Here is a 24,595-nt window from a genome sequence, read left to right on the forward strand (position 1 = left end):
TGAGACTATGGACCATTGGATACAGAGAGTCGCGTGCAAAGAGACTTACGATCACAGCAACAGTAGCCCCGGGCCAGGCCCCAGCCCCAAGCAAGAGGTGTGTGCATTTTTGTTTTACAGATTAAGAGTTTGTTTTCACTTTTGTAATGGGGGCGGAGCCCTGACAACCCTCATGCAGAAACCGCCACTGTAACAAGCATCCTGGGATCGGTTTCAGAGTATCACCATTCATCAGTCAGGCTAGCTTAAATCTGGTGGCATAGCAAGCACGGGACCCACGTCTGGGCATACCCTTCCCACTTGGGGCGACAAATGCAAAAACAACAGATGATGGACGGAATGCAGAGTCACCCCCAGTCACAGATCTGGGTTTAATCCATCATTTTTTTTTGCTTCCCATGCCATTCCAGTTTGGACCCACCCATATGCAAATCAGTCTTGACCCTGTTCCCCATGGGAGCAGTCCAGCTCAAACTGCCAGGCCAGGTCCTCCCTGCCAGGCCAGGTCCTCCCTGGACCAGAAACAAGCATATTGTATTGCAGTTGCATTTTTATAGCACTTCATACCACTGACGAGGTGCAAAGAGCATTACAGGATGAATGGCATGCTACACTATTGTTAGGAGAATATTGGGTTTTAGTGTGGACTGTGGGTGGCGTGTTTTGGGTAGATTTGTGTTGGCCATAGTGGTGCTGTTACCCTGACATCACATGTTGCATACAGTGTGCATGTCTTAATTCTGAGGTCTCCCAGAACTGACTGGCTGCAGTTTAAGGCATGGAGAATTTAAATCCATGTTAAAGTTCTGTTGAATGTGTCAACCTGTACTGTTTGTTAAATGCAAGCTTGTGCTTAATTAGTGCAGTCACATCCTAATCTACTAGCTAAGTGCAGACCTTTCTGTCACCATCATTGAAAGACTAGACTTCATGTCCAGCGCACTAGGGAGATACTGTGGAAAATGTGAACATTGCATCTTGCCCTCCACAGTAAAAGGGTTAAAAAAGGTGCTGTTTTCACTCATGCATATGTTTTTTTAACCAGGGCCCAGTCATTATTTTGGCTTCCACAGTTACTCCTCTTTGGAGGCACTCCCCTAAAAAAACAAACCTACCTTTAACTTACCAACTCACTACAGAAGGAAAGGCTTCTAAGCAGTCCTGTAAACTTAAAGATAACAAAGGTCGATTGATTCAGAGCAATCACTAATCGAGACCAAAACTTGTTGCTATTGAGAGAGAAAAAGAAACTTCTGCCCTGTTGCCTTCCGCGCTCACCCTTAACAACTCGAAAACGTGCTGACATTTACAACACAAGGCACGCAGGGACAGAAAATGCTGAGGGAGAGAGGCCATGGCTGTGCACTTTAAATATGAGGAGATCAAGCGCCACCGACCGCGGGTTGGAAAATGAGGATTATAACTAAAAACAATTCACAGCCGAGGAATTCTGCAGCCCCGAAGACAAAGTAGGGCCTGTCATGAGGACACAGGCTGTCAGGTGCAAGTTGCTCATCCAGTTCGTGCTTTTTTTTTGGTTCCCGTGGAACTTCTAGGTCTGCATTTTTTTAAAAATATTTTTTATTCTGTTTTTTCGTTATTATGTAACAACAGTAACTGTAAGAAACCCGATGCACACAAGCGTCCACATTATTTGTAACGCCCATAGTTTGGTGTGATGTAAGGTGTACTGCCTATGATGAGGACTCTATATTTGTCATACAAAATAATTTAGAAACTTCAACACACTAGCACCTATCAAAGAAACAATATTACAACACTTAAAGGCCCAACTAAAAACATAACTTTTTTGAGCAGGAGACTTCAGCAATCCAACTGACACTACACCTTTGAATACCTCCTTCCGCACCATGCCGCTGTACAAATACGAAACAGAATTTTTTGATTGTGGCGCACATTATCCCACCTCGAACACGAATGCAAGTTTTTGTGACCACCCAGCCCCCTGTGAGTTCGTACAATAAATGACAGTTGCCGGCGCACGGGGGTTGCGACTCCCTCGAGCTGAGTTGCGGTGTTTAGTTACTTGTGGCCAGAAAAACTATTCCATTCCTGTCCACCCAGCCCCACTCATATTAGACCCTGGTCCAGGGACATATCCTGACTGCACCCAAGGAGTGATCAGTTCTCAACAGGCCGCTCATCCGCGGAATGGCCTAGGGGTATTAGTTACACAAACCCTTACATACGATGGTACTACTGAATCTAAATATCGACTGGCAGTATCATGATGGAAGAATATGGAGACCAGAACATGGAGAGACAAAGTATGAAAAGTAAGTGCATATAGGGAATTACAAATGTACTATTCCTAACTCCACATCTATGTACCTTGAAGATATATTTATATGTGGAGTTAGAGATAGAAAATCTAGACCTCCTATATGTTTTTATAATTTGTCTTCAGTATTGTGTCCCTCTGATATTCTGGGGTTGACATTCAGGGTGCACATCCTTACATACAGGGTATAATGGGGATGGGCCATCAATGGTGCCCTACGTGAAGGAGCATTGAAGATGCCGGCTTGTTAATGCTGCTTTGCATGTTGGGTTATTGTCAGGGAGCAATTTGTGACCTGGCCTGCTCTAGAGCTTCATGTAGTGAAGCTATGCAGATACTGATCTGGCTACATCGCTGTGCCTACTGAGCCACTGCCAACAACAGCATTATGGTGTTTTCTATAAATTCCAGGATGACAGCGCTGTTTGGTGTTGAAGTCTGCAAGGTCAGTAATTTCCCCGCCTCCAGGAGTGCATTCATAGCTAAAGATCAGGCTTGTTCTTGTGGCTTTGGGGTCCTTAGTCAAATAGCTGGTGTCCTGGGAGCTGAGCAGCTGTGTAAAGCTTCAGGCACCTGCTGGGGCAAAAGCCAGTGGTTGCATTCATTGGTGATCAGAAGGCAGCCTGAATTCCAGCTAGATGATAGATGACAGCCAGTAGCTAGGGGCAGATATCAAGGAGTTTGCAGGCTAACAACTCAAAAAGAGAGAGTTGCAAGCGTGTCAGAGAGCGAGAATGCAAGAACGAAGCAGTGCAGCTGGCCCAGCAGACTGAAAAAGGTGACAGTCCTCCAAACAATACCTGTATGATACTGGGTTTGGCATTCCCTGATGACCAATCTCTTTCTGAGTGAGATTAGTAAGTGGTTCTCACCAGGCTATCCAACGTTCCAGTGCAGCATGCACAGAGGCAGATACTGGATGGAGGAAACTGGCACTCAAGGACAACAGAGGAGTAGAACAGCCATGCACATTCCCCTCGCTAGGCACGGGAATGAAGCCAGAGATCTTAGTTGTGGAGCTCTACATACCCTCCTCTCATTTGGGTTACTGCCAGTGGGGACATCTGTTACCTAGGAGAAGCCGGGTCTCTAGTCCAACGGTAACCACATTGATGCAAAATTGGATAGAGGTCATCAGACGGCCAGACGAGTCGAGGTTTCCCTGAGTTCAGATGTGAACCATGAGAGGTAAGGGTATGGCTTCTAATTGTATAAATCAAGTGGAATGTGTAGGATGGGCCTGGCAGAAGCTGAACAAGATTGCAGGCAACATAGTTTTCTACTCTTCCAACCCAGGACTACCAGACAACCCTTCTTCACTACCACTGGAACCCAAAGCGAAGACACAATTATTGGAAGTGTAATTGCAGATGTTCGAATACTTTTTTCTGGATGGCAGTTTCTTGACTCTATTGTCGTCTTTGTGCCACGTGCCAAACCTAGTACCTGCAGACCTGCCAACCTGTGAAACATTTTTACTGTGCGAGGAGAGGGTGTGGCCTTATGTGGAGCGCAACTTGATGCACTTCAGCTCATAGCCTCCCAAACCCAAAAAAAGCTTCTGAAGCTGCCACAGAAGACCTGGAGGAGGTTTCACAATCAAAATGGGCACGGGCTGCAAAAAGCCTCATTAAATTAACTAGAAACCTGCTCTCAGCAGTTGTTTCTGGTTGATTGTGTGCACACCGTGTGATAGCGGCTCCTCCCTGGATGATCCTTGTAAATTTGGTGAGGTGGTTTTGGCCTTGTTGGACCACATTAGCGTAAAAAAAAATACAATAATGGGGCGCAAGGAGGTGCTAGGTGCTCTTAAATCTGCCCCTTAAGGAGTTAGCTGAGAAACTCTGAATGATGATGTGGGCTACTGTCGATGCCACTCTCCAGATGCAGGATTCTCACCTAGTGCCAATCCACCTAGCCATCTTCTTTCAGTCTATCTAATAATCTATTTCTCAGGATCTCATCCTGTTTTCACATTTTCTCTCAGTGTAGGTCAATCTGCCCCATTACGACGTTTAATCATTGAGTCATTCTGCACCCTTCACATGAAACCAATCATTTAGTCAACATACCTGTCCGCAGGTGCACCGGTCTTTCTTCACACCTATGAAGGTATCCCTTGCTGTCTAGTAATATCTGTGTATACACGGACGGCTTTAACAATGTCTATCAACAGAAAGGAAGTGCTTTATATCGGGGCACAGACCTGCGCCTGGACTCCTGCATGAAAGCGCACGGACAAGTTAAAATGCTGCAGTGGCCGACTTTGCGTTTAATCCGTCTGAGGTCGATAACATAGGAAGCGTCCGCCCTTGGTTAAACTTGCACCTTTAATTCTTGTGCAAGGTTTTTTGTCCGTTTGTGGTGTGTGCTACGTGCAGGGTCAGTGAATGTGTGTCAAGGACCCTAACCTGGGGGTGGACAGTGAAAGCGCAAGACCTTCCCCTGAGGTCAGTTTCTAGGTCAACACCGGGTGACCGAATCAGTAATCCTCTGTTGTGGTGTAACGTGGCCTCTTTTCAGTTTGTTGCGTGCGCCTCTATTTTACAATTACGTATAAAAACCAAGGAAGTTTTGAAATATATTTTTGATTTTACATTTTACTAAGCAATCAATAAGCAGCACTCGGCTGACACGGGCAGGCACTGTTGACCTGCTTCTGGACCTGGCAGCAGTTTCTTCCCAGAGCCCCCGCCAGATCTCTGCGGGGGGCACTTCTAGAAGATCACGCTCAGAGGCCAAGAGTAAATTACACTGACTGTGTGATTGGTCGATCTGTCTCATGGATTATAATGGGTGCTGGTTTAGCAAGGAAGGTTGCAAATGAGGTGCATGGGGTATTAACTTATCTTTGTGCCAGTATGCGATTACTGTTGAATTATGCCAGTTAAGTTTATGTTGAATTGGACGAGAAAGTTGTTGGGTGCAGGGTTATTGGGGAGGACTGCAAGTTACCGTTGTGATTCTTAGGTTATGCTGATTAAAGAGGTGATAGTTTAGCATGAAGCGCTGCAACTTTGAGGTAAGCAGAAATGGCAACGGGCTTAGTACGGAGTGGTGCATTTTGAGGTGGGTAGCTGAGATGAGTAGTGGGTGCTAGGTTAGCATGTACTGCTGCGTGTTAGTGCAAGGGGTGTGCGAAGTTGCGTGAGCGACAGCCGCTTGCATGATTCTGGACATTAGCATAACATACTTACTGATACTGCGTGCTCATTTTGCCGAAATGGTTCATAATTACATAATGTGGCATAATTTCTGGGATTTTTGCTTGACAATCGCAATGCAAAATTCGTGAAAATACGCAAATTACGTTGCATGATTTAAATGTTGCCCTGGCCTAGACAGGGCTACTGGTGCTTTAGTGAAACTTTTTCATTGTTGCTGGGTTGGCATAAAGTAAAACGTGTTAGGATAAAGGGGTCTTATCAGGAGTGTGTAGTTCATCCGAGTAGTCTAAATAAATGGCATGGGCGCACCGGCACAGACAAGGGATTGTGGTACAAGACAAATGTATGTCATACCTTCTGCCTTAGATTTCAGTGGAGTCTACTGTCCGACCGAGACCGACTCCCATCCACAGCGCGGGAAGCTAACACCTTGTGTTTGTGCACTGTTAGCAAACTACGCAGACACGATTTTGAGCTTGCTGCCTGCAGCCCCGCCCACCATTTCCCAACTTGTCACAGGGCTAGACCCACCCTCTGTGACGAATTGGGAAAGGGTGGGATGACCATCCTCCACTATCCTGACTGACGTGAAGCCCCTAGCGCTACAGGGCTTCAACCTGAAGCGCCCGGGGCTAACTTTATCCACACGTCATTAGGGGGTGGAGACTGGTCCTCTGAGCTATGTCTTTGCCGAGCTGATGACCTCACAGGCCTCAGGCTGTGAGCTTGTCAGCCCGGCAAACATAGACTCAGTCAGGGGAGGGCCTGGCCTGATGCTGCCAGTCTCATGTCACGTGACACAGTAGCCCCGAGCCAGGCCCCAGCCCCAAGAAAGAAAGAGGTGTGTGCATTTGTTTTAGGAGGGAGTTAGGGGAGTTTCTTTCACTTTTTTTTTTTTTGTTACGGTTACGAGGGCGGAGCCCCGACGCCCTCGTGCAGAAACTTCCACTGCTTTACAAGAAAGTGGCGGATCGGTCCCAATGCGCCACTTTCCTTGCATCACCCCTGCCCCACCTAACAACACCATGGTTGCGCCATATTTACAATACGGTGCACCATTGCGGTCGTTAGGACAATAGCGTCAACATTTTTTACGCTACTGTGACGCTTTGCTGCACTAGCGTCAAAAAACGTGACGCTAGTGCAGCAAAGCACAGGGAGGCCCATTGATTAAAATGGATGCGTCATTTTAACACCTGGAAAAAATGGCACAATTAAATGTAAATTTCACTGCGCCCTGGGCCTCCCTGCGTCAGAACGCCCCCACTTTCATACATTATGCCTGGCGCAGGCATAATGCTGCGCAACATGATGCAATGCTTGCCTTAGCGTAAAAAAAAAAATGACGCTAGGGCCTTGTAAGTATGCCCCAATGTTTTGTAAAATAATCAACGTTTTAGGGCTTTCAAAACAGACATGAGAGTGTGTGTGTGTTTTTGTCAGTGTGTGCATGCAAAAATTCCAGGTGAAATCCGACAGACACCTCACCATCCCCAACTGCAAGCCCCTGTGCACAGGCTGTACCCAACTATTCACCAGATAATACATTTATTAGGGGGTGTAACGATTGCAAGCACCCCTCTCCCCCCCCCCAAGCAATGCCCCTACATATATGTAATGTTTAAGTGCTCTTTCTTTTCAAGAACACTAGAGAAGGAAAGAATATAAAATCCTTGTGTTTCAGGGAAGGGTTGAGGTCAAACTGCAGACCTGTTGGCTCCCGGGACGGGGTCAAAGGTCGCTTGTTAACGGTGGCTCCCTGCTACTGGGGATCGAGCAGTAATGCAACATGGGCTCCCTATTATCCTCGCGCGCAGTAGGAAAGTTTAATTTGACAGTGAATCGCCGTAACGCCGCTTTTTTCACTTTTAATTAGGTTTCATTGCCAGGAAAGAAATCAAAAAAAGCCAGAAAGCCAGACACCTAAAGCGTTGGGGTTAAATGCGGAGGCGGCGTGTGGGAGGCCAGAGTCGTGTTTTTCGAAGATCTCTATTCTGGCTTCATCTGCTTTGCTGTTGTGACTCACGAGCAAAGCCCACATATAGCCCTGGGCCCATATTTCCTAGCTGTTTGCTGGGAGACGTCGCCACAAAGGGGCGCAAACAGCAGCACCAATCTGCATTCGCGCACAACTTTTTTCGTCGAACTTTGACGCAAGTGCTGCGCAGAAATCCATTTGCGCTGTGGAACGCGAGCCCCCCCCCTGTAATTTATGCAGGGAGGAACCACAGCCATAGGATTTCATGCAAACACAGATCAACTAAATTAGCTTGACCTGGGTTTGTGTGTAATTCTACCACAAAGGAAAACCAGATGTAAGCAAGAGGCAACCAGAATATTGCATAATATTACTACTTATATGATATATGATTGGTGCAGAATTGCACATAGTAAATGAAATACCCTTGGGTATTTGTCCCTGCATTGAAGTTTGCATTGGGATTTTAACTCGAGTACAAATCTCAGACTAGGCACGAGTTTCTCTGGTGCGGTAAGCAATGCTTAACCTCACACTAGCTTGACTTTTTTACTTTGGTATCTGCTATGGCTGTAGATTTGATGCTGTGGAATTTTTCCTCAATCGCCCTGTGCAGAGCTGTGGCCATGGGTTCTGATTGAGCCATGTCGGTTGTCCTGGAAGAAACTCGCTGATGGCATATGGCTCGTTAGTTTTTAAACTCTCATCAAACTGTGGCCATGTCATACTCCCATACTAAATACACCTCTCCATGGCCACCATCTTCAACCTCTCAAAATACACCTCTTACTGGAGTTGAGACTTTCGTATTACGCAAAGGTCTCTAATTTGTTCCTACAATCAAACTTAATGGCTTTAACATAACCTGGGAATTGCAACATATTTTTCACAAAGTTCGATTAAAATTAGGCCTGGGTGGAGTATGCAGAGCTCTGCTACGTGAAAATCCGCGAAGTGCAGAAAAAACGTGGCCGCACTACGCAGAGTTCTGTGAGCAGTGGAGTTTGGGTAAGGCGTGCTGTTCGCACTGATTTTCAGCGCAGGAGGTTCTCCTGCGCTGTAAAATCAGTGCGAATGGCATCACGTGGAGCGCCAGAGGGCGCTAACTTCTTTTTGCCGGTTGAGTAGATTTTCTACTTGAACAGCAGCTTCCGCAACGCGAGCGACAGCTTTCTCATAGTGAGCGGGTGCGGCCTACCGCTTGCGTTCAGAAATCTCGCTCACGCTCGGCAACTTAGCAATTTCTCTCGCTCGCGCTCACCAACTTAACATTGGCGAGCAAGAGAAAAAACTCTGCTCCGCGTCACTTTGCGGAGTGTTTCGGAACTCCGCGCGGAGTGGGGAAAACTCAGTGAATACTATTTCAATAAACACCCATTTGAAATGAAAATCAGTTCCACTGAGTTAGAGCTACCATCTTTTACTCCTCCCACATAAACAGTGGCAACAAAGATGTTAACTTTTGAACAAGTGGCTCTCAGAGATGTTAATGAAGTTATTGAATAGAAACAATATCCCAAGCATAATATCGCTGAAATCCCTTAACTCCTGACAGAATAATGCCAATATTGTGAACAAACCAGAAGGCAGGATTGCTATTCAAAATGTGGATGAATACACTCTGAGATCATTGGATAATTAGCGATACAAGAACATTACATTAAACTAAGACATGATCATATTAAATCAGTGATATGATTAGAGAGATTACTGACTCAAGAGTGGATGGGTGGATTTATAAATCAACACAAATATGATTAGCTAAACCAAAAGTTGCCCAGAATGGCCAGAGGCAATCTCGCAAAAATACACAAACAAAATGGAAAAACATCCAGGGAGACATATAATATCTGACTTGTGGAGCCCATTGTGTGAATATACAGATTTTTTGATTCCACCTTTTCTTGCCATTAAAGAGGCATACACTTGAGACAGCATGGTCATCATAAAGTGTGTTGAGAACTTTTCTTTTGATAATGACACAAGGGTACTTGTAATCCTAGACACACAGTCAATGTATTCCAACAGGAGGGTCTTGTGGTCCATTTCTAGACAGCATCAGTGACGTTTTAAGGCTTGGGCAAAGAAGGCTCTGGCCCAGGGCCTTGGCCTTTCAGCCCTCCTCCCCCCCCCCACTCCCTGCCACTCCCTCCCCCCAAAGAGCCAGCTTTGTTCTGATGAGAGTCTTGCCCTGATGACCTTGGATACTTCTTAAACAGATTGTTGGAAATACTGTTTTCCTTTAATTTTAGTTTAATGTGAGTTATGTGTGAGTGTCTATCACAGACATTTTGCAGAAAAATATTGTGCTTATGTTTCATGCAATACCCATAATAAAGTTTCTCTAAGATCAAAACAGGACCTCACATTTGAGAATTGGGAGGGTGTCACAGTGATCTGCTGCTGTGTTACTATATTAAAACAAATGTCACTATCCCTAAATGTTACATGTAAACACATTTAGAATTTGGAGGAGTGTGCCTGTGCACTGTCAGTTATCTTATCAAAGATGGCATGAAAGAGATGAAATTTGATCAAGGCTGGTCCCAACAGGGCCCCCAAAATACCTTTGGCCACAGGGCCCCAAAATCCTTAAGCTATCCCTGCACAGCATTGCCAAGTGGTGCACATAAATCATTGATGTGCCACAATTTTGGGCTGGTAAAAACTCCAGAAACCGCAACATCCAATTTACTATGTCCCATAGCAAGTCCCAAATATTATTTCTGAATGTTACAATCAAGTGGAGGATAAACCTGACCTCCCTTGTGCACTGTCTACTGTACACTACTCTGTTCTGCGAGCGGACCAGAGTCGCATTGGCTACAGGGCAATCAGGCAGTGCCTGAGTGGCTGATCTGAGAGATCAGTGTATGAGCTGCTTTTTTGACTGTTTCTGGGCTGGTTTTATGGTCTGTAGTGCTGGATTTCTACTCTTGATTTCTCTTGTATTACTACAAGCATTGCCTTGCGAAACACCTATACAGCACCTCTATTCCATTTCCTGAGGTGGTTTTCTGCCCCTTTTTTTGTTCTCGCTACTTGACATATACTGGAGCCAAATTTGTGAGGGGTGTCTCTTTCTGGGGCAGCTCTCTAGGTTTGAAGAATAGAAAGTTTTTCTGAAGAGCAAATTTTCTGACTTTGGTTCACTCTTTTGGTGTACAAGTGGAGGGGAATTGGTAGTTTTAATATGGCATGCTTGTTTTTCTACAGTGTTACATACAGTAGTTTAGCTTTTTTTCAAAGTTTTGTAATTATGTCTTTGTATTACCCAGTTTAGCAGTAGAAAGGATAAGAGATTAAGGTGGACCTGTCTTGGTTCAAAATAGTGGCCTCTTGATCACAGCAGATATTAGATATTGTTTTTAAGTCAAAAAGCCATCTCGTTGACCTTCTGTAGTTTCAATGATGATTTTATACATTTACTTTAATAAAATACATGCTGAGAATAGCACGTGTAAATATGTTTAAGGTTTGCCTCTTCTTGAACATTTCAGCAAATCATGCAAAAACAAGTTATGTATCATGTACATTCCTTACATTTTGATTGCTCATGCCTTCTGCAATTGCAAAGGAAATGGGAATGATGTTGTCCACTTTGACCATAGGTGGTGCTTCCAACTTTCATCCTGGAGAAAAGATCCCTGCTGGAGATGTATGCAAATTTCATGGCCCACCCAGACCTCTTTCTGTCCATTGCAGCAGGGGTGACGCCCGAGGACAGAATCATCCGATTTGTGGAATACTACCTGACGGCCTTCCACGAGGGCCGGAAAGGTGCCATTGCCAAGAAGCCATACAACCCTCTCATTGGAGAGACATTTCATTGCTCCTGGGATGTGCCTAAGGCCAAAGTGAAACCATTTAGGACTACTAGTGGTTCTGCCACCACCTCGGACCAAGCCATGCCCCAGGCCACTGGGTCGGGGAAGGAAGAACCCGAGAACTACAAGCTGAGGTTCGTGGCTGAGCAGGTGTCCCATCACCCACCAGTGTCGTGCTTTTACTGCGAGTGCAAGGAGAAGCAAATGTGTGTTAATGCTCACATCTGGACCAAAAGCAAGTTTCTAGGAATGTCCATTGGTGTTTCCATGGTGGGTGAAGGTAAGGAAATACTTTATTGTAATTAATATCTTTGTGTGACTTGTGCGATTTATGCTTGCTGGAAAACAGCAGTTGACACGGGCAATCATGGACACCAGAAGCATATTTATATTGATTTTGCACTGCACCTCTCAAAGGTGTTCTCTGTTGATCCTTTATGCAAGCTTCACGGTTTTAGAAGCTTAGTTTTCATCTGAACTGAGACAAGAGCCGCTCTCATTGTTTTTATTATTCTTCAGTAGGATGTTGCACTCCTGCACATGGCCGGTTTCATGACTCTGTGGCATGGTCAGAGTAACTTTTTTGTCTAAATCAGCTGCAGAAACTGAGAGGACGGGAGAGGAGGGAGAGTGAAGGATGGTGGTGAGTGATGCCTAACTGAAAGGGTTATGTGGGCTCACCCTGATGAAAACAGGAAGAAGGCTCCTAGCAGGGCTTAAGAATCTGCCACTTTGGATAGTCACCCACAGAGTGAAAAATGAACTTGAGTAATTTGAAGTAGTATATTGCTATCTTAAACAAATTTGTAGTGGTAAAGAATTTAGTCATTGATAACAGAAGATATTCCATCCATTACAATCTTGAAAGCTCGCAGTGTCAGAAACCCTTCTTGAGTGAGACCTGGATTACTCAGTACAGCACCGCCTAAATTATATAATTTGGTTCCTGAGGGTTCAAGATCTGCCTGTTTAACCAGTCACAGGGAGAAGGGGTGGACTTATAGATTTCCACAAAGAAAGACCACAGTTCTCATCCGCCATACGGAAAAATTGATGAGGCTCAATCTCCCCTCATTCTAAGCTAATCTTTTTTTCATTTATGTAAATCATCCTACTGATTCTCAGACTTCCTTCTTTTCAATCCACTTCTTTGGACAATCTCTGAGTTGGTAGCTCAGTGAATTCTAGATGAAAATGAAGGAGGTAACATCACTCACTACTGAAGGTGATTTTATCATCTGAATGAGGTGCACAGATAACTGCAAAGCTGTCCGGCCTCCTCTAGAAGGAGACATAAAGTCAATCTGGTTTTAACACACAGACATCAACACAGTTTTATTTCCAACCTATCCCTTTTGCAGTAACTATACCAACCTCCGAGTGTGCCCACTAGCAGTCTGCGAAGTGTCAACAAGACCTTAGAAATGGTTGGACACTGTCTCGTCTCCCTAAAGAGGCATTTGGTTCCTCTGGCTCCTCCGTTGTGCTCCACAGAGAAGATCTACACAGAGTCTTGTCATAAACTGGCAATGGGATTGGACACCTCTTTACATAAAACCTTGTAGGCATTCCAGTAAGAATATAGATAATAAAAGGCCAATGGATAGTGCAATGAAAAACAAGATTTGAAGTTAGAAAAGCTTTAGACAAACCACCATCACGTTTATGCTGCTATTTATATTACTATATTATTATTATATATTATTAATTATTCTATTATTTAATTTTTAATTTTATTATTATTATTACTACTACTATACTATTAAATCAAGTTTGATTGTTAGCAGTCCATTAAAACACAGTAAAATGTACAGTGAATCAGGGTAACATCACATTAGTACACAATGATATACAAAAGATAAGAATATGTCCATAAACTCATTAGAAAAATTCCTTAAAATCCAGCATAATGTATCAATTACTAAAATACAGTTACTAGAAATAATTAATTACACCACAGCAGTAATCATTAAAAGTACTGTAATTACTATCAATATTATTATGGGCATTTGTGAGGCTCTTAACTCAATTAGACTGTCTCTGAGCAGCAGTTCAGGAAGGGTTATCTGGAATAGTTCACAAGGCCTTAGAATTTACCTTCCTTTGAATATGTTGAAGTTTTTTTCTGCCGTGAGCTATGGTGGAGAGAGTGGCACAAAGATGCTCTAGTTTTAGCATTACTAAGCTTAAATTCCTCGAACGATAAGTAATTTCTGTATGAGCAGCAGAGACTCTTGCTAGAGGCTTGATTTTATTTATCAGGTATGTGGTGCTGCACCTGAACTGCATTTGTGGATTACGAGCAACATCTTAAATCTGGTTCTAACCTCTATCGGAGCCAGTGAAGAGCCCTTCTGGTATCTGAAACTTCGTTATATAAGTTACGTAATATTGCTGTGTTACTCCCATGTTTTCTAAATTTTGTAACTTCACCAGTCCTTTTTGGAGAGACCTATCTAAAGAGCTTCAGTTAATCTAGCTTTTACATTACCATGAGGATAACCTCCATTTTAGTCGGCATATGTTGTATCATATTTTTAAGACAATATTAAATATAGTAGTCTGAACCACCTATTGGACTTGGCCCTGCATTGTCAACTGGTAATCAAGCCAGTCCCCTAGAACTTTTTTTACTTTTCTTAAAGGTGTTATGGTTTGGCTAAGAAGTCTTAGAATCATTAACACAGGATCATACTTTTTAACCTCCATCTAGCAGACCTGCCAACTCACATGGTGCCACAGTATGACACACAATATTGTCTCACCTCACACCGTCTTCTGGTGAGGAGCCAATATCACACAGTGGCAGGGAAAACAAGCTAAAACAACTGTAACCGGTGGTGTTCAGCTCGTTTTCAGAGGCTTTTAACTGCCGATGTCCATTAATGGGTGTGAAAAACCCCAGGACATCGGCAGCAGCCTCAGCAAACTATTGTTTAATTTTTTTCTTGAGGAGGGGGTTTGGGGCCGGTTTGGAGGCAAAAGTGCCTCTTAGGTGCTTCTCGTCACGAGGCCATGCCCCCTCCAAGGCCCTGCCACTCCTCACACTGTGAGGTTGGAGAAGTTGGCAGGTCTGATCTAGTTCCTTCAAAGGGTATTTCTCTGTTGCCCTTATTTAACTGGAGAGGGCTGCTGTTTACCCAGAGTTGGATTTCAAGGTGACATTTTATTAAGGTACGTAAATGTATGTATTTATTTGGTATTTTTGTAAAGCGCCTGGAGTGATTTGGTAGGATACCTCATTTTGGCAACAGAATCTAGAGAACAGTTACACCTTGAACCAGCTTAGTTGTGTATGCTAACACCAAGATGGTACAAGGCTAAAACAGTCAATACAGTCTGGGTCTAAGCATTGTCCGAGGTGGTGAGCAAACTTGTTTTAGGCTTCCAAACTGGCAGTCCTGGGTTTGGTGAAGGGGGCAGCGATGGCAACCACACAGAAATATGCAAAACACACAACTGTCCAAAGGAGTGGATTTTGTCAACCTTCTGAATCTGAGAAAATAAGTTTTAATTTTTAGATGCACTGGAAGCAAGTTCTACAGAGACGAGCCATGTCACGGAGGATTCTTCACCCACATTTCTTGTAGCCGATTCAACAGTAGGTGGAGATTTATAGATCTTAATCTTCTAGATAGGCTATAAGGGTCAAGCAACTGGGCAATCTAAACTTATGAAAGTAAAATGGAGTCACCACCATCATCAGAGGGTTGATGTGCACATAAATAGCAAGGATTGCGAGGGACTGTCTGACCTCCTTACAAGAAAACATAAATTGCAGCGCATGGCTGATACTCCTATTTGTATTACTTATTTTCTGCTGAGTAGAGCTTTCTAGCTAGATATAACTGGCTCCCACATTATCCTTCACGCAATGTGTCAGAGTACCATGGATCATGGTGTTAAAGGCTGCTGAGAGAGCTAAACGAGCCACAAGCCCATTCCCTCCTTTGTCCATTGATTTCAGGAGACCTTCTGTCATGCCCACCAAGGAAGTTTTTGTCCTGTGCTTATCTCTGACGTGTAGCTGTTTTTCACCTAGTGACCAATGTTTCAAGCGGTTTACTGGTGATTGAGGGTATGACAATGAGGAGAAAGTTATCAGGAGATGGATTGGAATTAGAGGTATTTTTTAAAAGGGATTTGATGTCCATTCTTTGCAACAATAAATAAATACATTAATTAATGACTAAATAAATAAATAAATAGTTGTTTGAGAAAAAGCCCTTCCTCAAAAGTATTTAATTTTGAAGTGATGGCATTAGCCAAAGTCATGTGACACTTCTTTAGAAAACACTTAGGGCTTCATAATGTTGCTGTCTTCACTGTTATTGGAGTAAAATGTAAGTATTTATTTCTGTGTTCATTGCTCCAAAGTGGGTAAGGTTTTGCAATCATCTGTAACACACGGATTACAGGCCTAATTTTATTCTGAAAAATGATATTAGATGTCAGACCATCTACAATAAAGTACAATTACTGCTAGCCTATAAATCACAGCTCTGTCTATAAGAGGTAAACAATATCAAGGTCTTCTCGCCTCAGAAAGAATGTTTTACAGATTCTGTATGTGTTGCGTAATCTAAAAGACAAGCAATCAAGTATTATGCCTTCTCAATCTCAGTGTGACAAACTTTTCTCCTTCTTTTGTTTTTACTAAAAGATCCATTTTGATGAAATCCATATATAACTGATACGTCCCAGCAGCCCACATTATCACTAACCAGTTTGAAGGTGCAACAGATGGAGACATGTTGGAGGCGGATATTGATGGTGTCAGAGCCATGGTCCTTTTGGTCCTAGTACAATTGTATCAAATTGACACCATTGCAGACTGCATGATGCTCGTCATTACTGTGTTCCCACCTTCCCAGTCAGTCCCCTTCCCATGTTTTACCTCTGTGTCTGAGATTCTGATGCATTCAATCAATCAATCAGTGATTTCTAAAGTGCAGCTATTCACACGTATGGTCTTAAGGTGCTGTTTGCGGGCGTGCTTCTCAATCGAAGAGCCAGGTCTTGAGGTCCTCCCTGAACTGCTTCAGTGATGTGGTCTGCCTGAGTTTGAGAGGTAGCGTGTTCCATGTCCGCGCTGCAAGGTAGGAAAGGACCTTCCTCCTGATGTGCTTTTCTGGATCTTGGGAACGGCTGTGAGAGCAAGCTGGGAAGAACGGAGACGTCTGTTGGGTACGTAGAAGGTGCCTTGTAGGTGTGGATCAGGAGTTTGTTTGTGATGCGCTTGTTGACTGGGAGCCAGTATAGGTCTCTGAGGTGGGAGGAGGTGTGGCTGTGTCAGGGGATGTCCATGATGAGCCTGGCAGCTGCTTTCTGGATTTTTTGTAGTCTTGATTGCACTTTCTTGGTGATGCCGGTGATGTTTTCTTCAAGGGTGAATCCCCTTTTCTGTTCTTAAATATCTGCATCTTGCTACTGGCTTTGGTCATTCAGACCATGAGCTGACCTTGTTAGTCTAATGTGATGACACCCAGGTTATTGTGTGAGTCTAGGTTTTTGGAATTATGCCTCTGTTTGAGTTTGCAAATTGTCCCTAAAACATTTCTTATGGATGGCAGACTGTCATTAGAATGTGAACCATAATACGGCTAATATTATCGCTTTTAGCCCTTTGGCTAACTTACACTCAGCTGAATTTTTTGCCTGCTGTTCTTTCCTCCTCCTCCTCCTACATATTATGGTTTGTATAGTGAAAACCTAGCAGTTTACCTCAATAAAGAACTTTTATTTATACAGTGCAGTTCATACTGAAACCATCCTCATTGTGTGGCCCTAATTCTGTCATTTGTAATATCCAGGCTGGGTGATGGCCAAGGTACTTCTGCCAGAAATGTAAAAAAAGACAGATAATTCAGTCTGCAGCTGCCCACACTCACCTCAGTCTGCCAAGGACCCGTCAATTCTCTCCCACACTGTGGGCCTTGTATTAGCTGCCACTGGAACGGAGGGTTCCTTCGAAGGCTCGTATTCTGATGACATGCAGGTCATGCTAACACTTCATTGTGGTTTCTGTGGAGAGGTTCCTTTGTTCCATTTGGGTAGATTTCAGTGACACACTACTGGGCATGCCCTCTGATTCTTTATTGCTCTACTGCATTTGGTGCTTAAGACCTGTCAGTAGAGAGAATTTAGCCAGGGTTTCCTATGGGATGGTTTCCTTTAAACAGTGCAATGTATTGAGCTTCATTTAGGATTATGAAAATAAACTCATCTGTTTACCTGTAATTGGAAACCTTCTCACTCTAAATGCACCTTCGAAAAAGCAAACATATTAATAGTACCAACACCAACAAGAACAACAACAAAAACATTAGTAACTGGCATAGGTGTTGCAAAATCCTGCTCAGTCCTGTTGAAACAGCTTAGAACTGGTAAGTAGTGTACTCTAGCTTACGCTTAAGTCAGGTTGAAGTGTAGCAAATGTGGCTCTTCCATTCAGCAGGGGAGAGTGGTACGGGTGTGGTATGTAGCTGCTGGTGCATTTGTAGCACTGGTGAGGTAGTGCACTGTCATTTACAGACAAAATGGCCACTATATTTGCATTGACAGGCAACTTTACTGGTAAAAATAACAAAGCGCAAAAAATGAATATTTGTGAAAATCGCATTTTAGTGAAAATGTACCATTTACACATCACCAAGTAAAGTGTCTTGATTTGTTTTGATCCTATTAACATCTTTGTTTCCATCATACTTCAGAATTACAAAAAAGTGCTTCATTTGTGCTTTCCCAGTTGCTGATATGATTTGAAATAAGTGTTTAGTTCATTTCCCTATATATAAATCTTGTTGTATGTTAGGAAAAAGCCTTTCCTTTCGTTTCCTGTACCCCAGCAAGATTATCACCTAGATCATTTTTACAAAATACTCTCACGTTGCATTCAGACCAATAAAAGTACACTCCAGTTTCCAATAAGCAGCAATTTGTCAGATGATATCGTCTATATGACCCTTGTCTTTGAATGTGCAGCACATGTACAAAATACACACACTATTTAAAGCAATCTTTATCGCTCATTCTCCTTCTGAACTCCAGCCTGATTATTTCTGGGGTTGCCGCAGCACCCCCAGCACCTCTGCGTCAAGTGCCTATGGGCCATCAGTGCTGTGGAGAGCCCTGTGGCCTCCTGTAACACACTTCCAGAAGTTCTTGTGATGCTAAGCTTCTCAAGGATGCTGCTGAAGTCTGCTTGGTACTCGGTCTCTCCACTGTGGCTTCGCATAAGCCAAGGGTAGGTCGCTCCCCCTGCCGCTGCAGCTCCTCCAAGTTCCCGAGTTCCTGTGTTCCTGAGACCCACCTAACTGTAAGTACCCCCCTCCTCCCAGCCCCTCGCCCTGCCCCGCGCCACTCACCTTCTCTCCTGCTCCTGCTTCTTTTCCTCCTCTCTGTCTCTTCCTCCTCGCTCCCCCTCTGCAATCTTCTTCTGTGTTCTTCTGTTCTTCTCTTCTGTTCTTCTGTTCTTCCCTTCTGTTCTTCTGTGTTCTTCCGGTCTTCTGTGTTCTTCTTCTCTGTTCTTCTCGGTGCTTCTGTGTTCTTCTTCTCGGTTCTTCTCGGTTCTTCTCTGTTCTTCTCTGTTCTTCTCTGTTCTTCTGCTCTTCCGATCTTCTGTGCTTCTGTCTTCTGTTCTTCTGTCTTCTGTTCTTCTGTTCTTCTGTCTTCTGTTCTCCTGTCTTCGGCTCTTCTACCTCCTCCGTCTTCTTCCCCCGAGCCTGCCCTCCTGCTCCTTCCTCATCCCCCTCCCTCACTCGCCTCCCCCTCTCTCACCCCTAGCTAACCCGTTCGCTATCTACCTCCCTCACTCCTCCTATCTTCCTATCTCTCTAGCTCCCTATCTCACTATCTAACTCCCCCACTCTCCACCTCCTCCTACCTACCTATCTGTCTATCTATCTATTTCCCTATCTATCGACTTCTCTATCTATTTTCTCTATCTATTTCTCTATCTCTCCCCCCCTCCCGCCACCCCCTCTACTACCTATCTCCCTATCCTCTCACTCTACCTCTCTCCCTCACCCACCTCTACAACCCCCCCTCCCCTATCTTCACAACCCTACTCCTATCTCTCTCCCTAATCTCCAAACCTCCTAACACTCACCCTCCTCCACCCTAAACCCCCTCCCCCAGCTCCTCTCACTCTACCTGTCCCCCCCCCTCCCTCGCGCTTTCCCGCCGCGACCTCCTGCACGCCCCCGCCCCCCAGCTCCCATTCGCCCCCAGCTGACCCCTCCCCCCCCCTCCTACCTCTTATGGCGGCCGCTGCGCGAAAGTGGTAGCGACCCTTGACCCAAGGGTAGGTCGCTCCCCCTGCCGCTGCAGCTCCTCCAAGTTCCCGAGTTCCTGTGTTCCTGAGACCCACCTAACTGTAAGTACCCCCCTCCTCCCAGCCCCTCGCCCTGCCCCGCGCCACTCACCTTCTCTCCTGCTCCTGCTTCTTTTCCTCCTCTCTGTCTCTTCCTCCTCGCTCCCCCTCTGCAATCTTCTTCTGTGTTCTTCTGTTCTTCTCTTCTGTTCTTCTGTTCTTCCCTTCTGTTCTTCTGTGTTCTTCCGGTCTTCTGTGTTCTTCTTCTCTGTTCTTCTCGGTGCTTCTGTGTTCTTCTTCTCGGTTCTTCTCGGTTCTTCTCTGTTCTTCTCTGTTCTTCTCTGTTCTTCTGCTCTTCCGATCTTCTGTGCTTCTGTCTTCTGTTCTTCTGTCTTCTGTTCTTCTGTCTTCTGTTCTTCTGTTCTTCTGTCTTCTGTTCTCCTGTCTTCGGCTCTTCTACCTCCTCCGTCTTCTTCCCCCGAGCCTGCCCTCCTGCTCCTTCCTCATCCCCCTCCCTCACTCGCCTCCCCCTCTCTCACCCCTAGCTAACCCGTTCGCTATCTACCTCCCTCACTCCTCCTATCTTCCTATCTCTCTAGCTCCCTATCTCACTATCTAACTCCCCCACTCTCCACCTCCTCCTACCTACCTATCTGTCTATCTATCTATTTCCCTATCTATCGACTTCTCTATCTATTTTCTCTATCTATTTCTCTATCTCTCCCCCCCTCCCGCCACCCCCTCTACTACCTATCTCCCTATCCTCTCACTCTACCTCTCTCCCTCACCCACCTCTACAACCCCCCCTACCCTATCTTCACAACCCTACTCCTATCTCTCTCCCTAATCTCCAAACCTCCTAACACTCACCCTCCTCCACCCTAAACCCCCTCCCCCAGCTCCTCTCACTCTACCTGTCCCCCCCCCTCCCTCGCGCTTTCCCGCCGCGACCTCCTGCACGCCCCCGCCCCCCAGCTCCCATTCGCCCCCAGCTGACCCCTCCCCCCCCCCCCTCCTACCTCTTATGGCGGCCGCTGCGCGACTGCGCAGCGGGCGCGCGCAGCGGGCACGCCGCTGGCGCGCCAGAGGCGCGCCAGAGGCAAGCCCGTCTGCGCCCGTCCGCGCCTGGCCCGCGCCCAGCGCCACGACCCCTGGTCCCCAGCTCCCCCAAGCCCCGCTGATCCGCTACGACCCCACCACCCTCCACGCCCTCAACCCAGGGCGCTCCAAAACCTGCTTCCTAGCTCACCCCAAACGCACCCATGGACCCTTCGCCTGCAACTCCTGCAAACGCATCTTCCACCACGCAACTACCACGACCACAAGCCCACGCGCCATCAACCACCTCAAGTGCATCCTGATCAACGCTCGTTCCGTCCACAAGCACGCCGTTGAACTTTGGGACCTCCTGGACTCCACAGCCCCGGACGTCGCCTTCATCACGGAGACATGGATGAACGCCTCCTCTGCTCCAGACATCGCTACCCGCCATCCCCGAAGGCTACAAGATCTCCAGAAAAGACCGCACCAACCAAGTAGGAGGAGGTGTCGCCATCATCTTCAAAGACTCCATCAGCGTCACCACCTCCACCGAAGACCCCCCCCTCGCCGCTGAACACCTGCATTTTCAGATTCGCACCGACCCAAGGACCACCCTCAGAGGATCCCTCGTCTACCGTCCTCCCGGACCTCGCGCCTCTTTCAGCAACGCCATCGCCGACTTCATCTCCCCGCACGCCCTCGCCTCACCGGACTACATCCTCCTAGGCGACCTCAACTTCCATCTGGAACAAAACAACGACCCCAACACCACCACCCTGCTCGACAACCTCGCCAACCTCGGCCTCAAACAACTGGTGAACACCGCCACCCACATCGCCGGACACACGCTCGACCCTATCTTCTCCGCCAGCAAACACGTCTTCTTCAGCCACACCTCTGCCCTACACTGGACCGACCACAGCTGCGTCCACTTCACATTCCGACGCGAGACCTCCCACCTCCGCACTCAACCCATCCCTCATCGACAGTGGAACAAGATCCCTGAAGAGCAACTCTTCTCCGCTCTCGCCGCCAACCAACCCACCCTCACCACCGACCCCAACGACGCAGCTCTCAACCTCACAAACTGGATCTCCAACTGCGCTGACAACCTTGCTCCCCTCAAACGCACGCATCGACAGACCAACACCAAAAAACCTCTCTGGTTCTCTGACACCCTCAAAGAATCAAAGAAAACTTGTCGTGCCCTTGAGAAGGCCTGGCGCAAGGACCACACCGCTGACAACATGACCGCCCTCAAGAACGCTACACGCGAACACCACCACCTGATCCGCACTGCCAAAAGGAACTTTTTCACCGACAGACTAGACAAAAACAGCCACAACAGCAGAGAACTCTTCAGCATCGTCAAAGAGTTCTCCAACCCCAGCGCCAGCGCCAACGCCGTCACGCCCTCACAGGATTTGTGCGAATCCCTCGCCACTTTCTTCCATCGCAAGATCAGCGACCTCCACGACAGCTTCGGACACCAGACCCAACCATACACCACTGAACCCGCTTCCCCGGACATCACCCTCAACAACTGGACCCACATCAACACGGAAGAAACCAAATCCATCATGAACTCTATCCACTCCGGCGCCCCTTCGGACCCCTGCCCGCACTTCATCTTTAACAAAGCCGACGACATCATTGCCCCGCACCTCCAGACCGTCATCAACTCTTCTTTTTCTTCTGCTACCTTCCCCGAATGCTGGAAGCACGCTGAAGTCAACGCCCTACTAAAGAAACCTACGGCTGACCCAAGCGACCTGAAAAACTTCCGCCCCATCTCTCTTCTACCTTTCCCAGCCAAGGTAATAGAAAAGACCGTCAACAAACAGCTGACCACCTTCCTGGAAGACAACAACCTGCTCGACCCTTCACAAACCGGATTCCGAACCAACCACAGCACGGAAACCGCCCTCATCTCAGTCACAGACGACATCAGAACCCTGATGGACAACGGTGAAACAGTCGCCCTCATTCTCCTCGACCTCTCGGCTGCCTTTGACACCGTCTGTCACCGCACCCTAATCACCCGCCTACGCTCCACCGGGATCCAAGGCCAGGCCCTGGACTGGATCGCCTCCTTCCTCGCTAACCGCTCCCAAAGAGTTTACCTCCCTCCGTTTCGCTCAGAACCCACCAAGATCATCTGCGGCGTACCTCAAGGCTCATCGCTCAGCCCGACACTCTTCAATGTCTACATGAGCCCCCTCGCCGACATCGTACGCAAGCACGACATCATCATCACCTCCTACGCCGACGACACCCAACTTGTACTCTCCCTCACCAAGGACCCCGCCAGCGCCAAGACCAACCTACAAGAGGGTATGAAGGACGTCGCAGATTGGATGAGGCTCAGCCGCCTAAAGCTGAACTCTGAAAAAACGGAAGTCCTCATCCTCGGCAACACCCCGTCCGCCTGGGACGACTCCTGGTGGCCCACGGCCCTCGGCACCGCACCGACCCCCGCAGACCACGCCCGCAACCTCGGCTTCATCTTGGACCCTCTTCTCACCATGACCAAGCAAGTCAACGCCGTGTCCTCCGCCTGCTTCCTCACTCTCCGCATGCTCCGCAAGATCTTCCGCTGGATCCCCGCCGACACCAGAAAAACCGTGACCCACGCCCTCGTCACGAGCCGCCTGGACTACGGCAACACCCTCTACGCCGGGACCACAGCCAAACTCCAAAACCGCCTGCAACGCATCCAAAACGCCTCGGCCCGCCTCATCCTCGACGTACCCCGCAACAGCCACATCTCCGCACACCTGAGACACCTGCATTGGCTCCCAGTCAGCAAAAGGATCACCTTCCGTCTTCTCACCCACGCACACAAAGCCCTCCACAACTAGGGACCGGAATACCTCAACAGACGCCTCAGCTTCTACGTCCCCACCCGCCCCCTCCGCTCCGCTGGCCTCGCACTTGCTGCCGTCCCTCGCACCCGCCGCTCCACGGCGGGTGGGAGATCTTTCTCCTTCCTGGCGGCCAAGACCTGGAACTCCCTCCCCACCAGCCTCAGGACCACCCAGGACCACTCCGCTTTCCGGAGACTCCTAAAGACTTGGCTGTTCGAGCAGCGATAACCCCCCCTTTCCCCCATAGCGCCTTGAGACCCGCACGGGTGAGTAGCGCGCTTTATAAATGTTAATGATTTGATTTGATTTGATTTGATAAGCTCTGATCCTCAGTGCTTGCTCAGGGTCATTAATTTCAGTGCCATTCCAACTAGATTCCTTTTTCCTCATCCTGTACCAGCCAATAGCATTCCATTCTGCCATTCCTTTCCATAGGGATTATCAGATATATATTAATCAGAGATGGTGAAACTTCTCACACACCTACTAAGGTCTGCACAAGTTTATTACGCAAACCAGTAAAAGTTAGTGTAACTTTTATAGATATTTTCATGTATTGCTTCAAGTGAGAGTAGACCTGACAGAAACATACACCGGTGCGCCATTTTCTCATGAGAAGAGCAAAAAGGACATTGAAAAAGATGCAAGAAAGGTAGACATCATCCAGATACAGAGCCAGTCGTTTCTGAATCCTTGCTTAGCAGTGCCAAGTATAAGAGTGAGGCTGAAAACATCAGAAACAAGAGAACAGGGCAGCCTGAGTATAACTTGGGCACAATACAAATGGCAAAATGGCAGTAATCGACTAATATGGCTTCAGCTGTTATGGTGATTTCAAAACAGTTTCCATGATATTCCACAGTTACATTAACACTCGTGGACAATAAACTCATTCTCAGTACAACCAGCAAGACACTCATTGCAGTCCTCTAGGGTATACGCCCTCATCTGTCCAAGGCCATTTCATGCTATTACAACAGAGTTTCAGGGTGTATTGAGAGATGAGTCTCAAAAGATAGTTGTTGAAACACCGCTGGTGGATATTCCATTAGCTCCCTGATTTTTGTGTCCCACTTTACACAGTTCCAATATCTTGCAG

At 46.6% G+C, this 24,595-nt stretch overlaps 1 protein-coding gene across 2 annotated transcripts in view; it reads left to right on the forward strand.

Annotated features, from left to right (window-relative positions):
- Positions 1 to 24,595, forward strand: part of OSBPL10 (oxysterol binding protein like 10) — a 553,744-nt gene that overhangs the window by 466,536 nt on the left and 62,613 nt on the right. For both annotated transcript variants that reach the window (XM_069211998.1, XM_069211999.1), the window contains one exon: positions 11,059 to 11,554. In XM_069211998.1, the coding sequence (XP_069068099.1) occupies positions 11,059 to 11,554 (496 nt within the window). The remainder of the gene's footprint in view (positions 1 to 11,058; positions 11,555 to 24,595) is intronic.

This window comes from Pleurodeles waltl, chromosome 10, assembly GCF_031143425.1.
Source record: "Pleurodeles waltl isolate 20211129_DDA chromosome 10, aPleWal1.hap1.20221129, whole genome shotgun sequence".
Lineage (NCBI taxonomy): Eukaryota > Metazoa > Chordata > Amphibia > Caudata > Salamandridae > Pleurodeles > Pleurodeles waltl.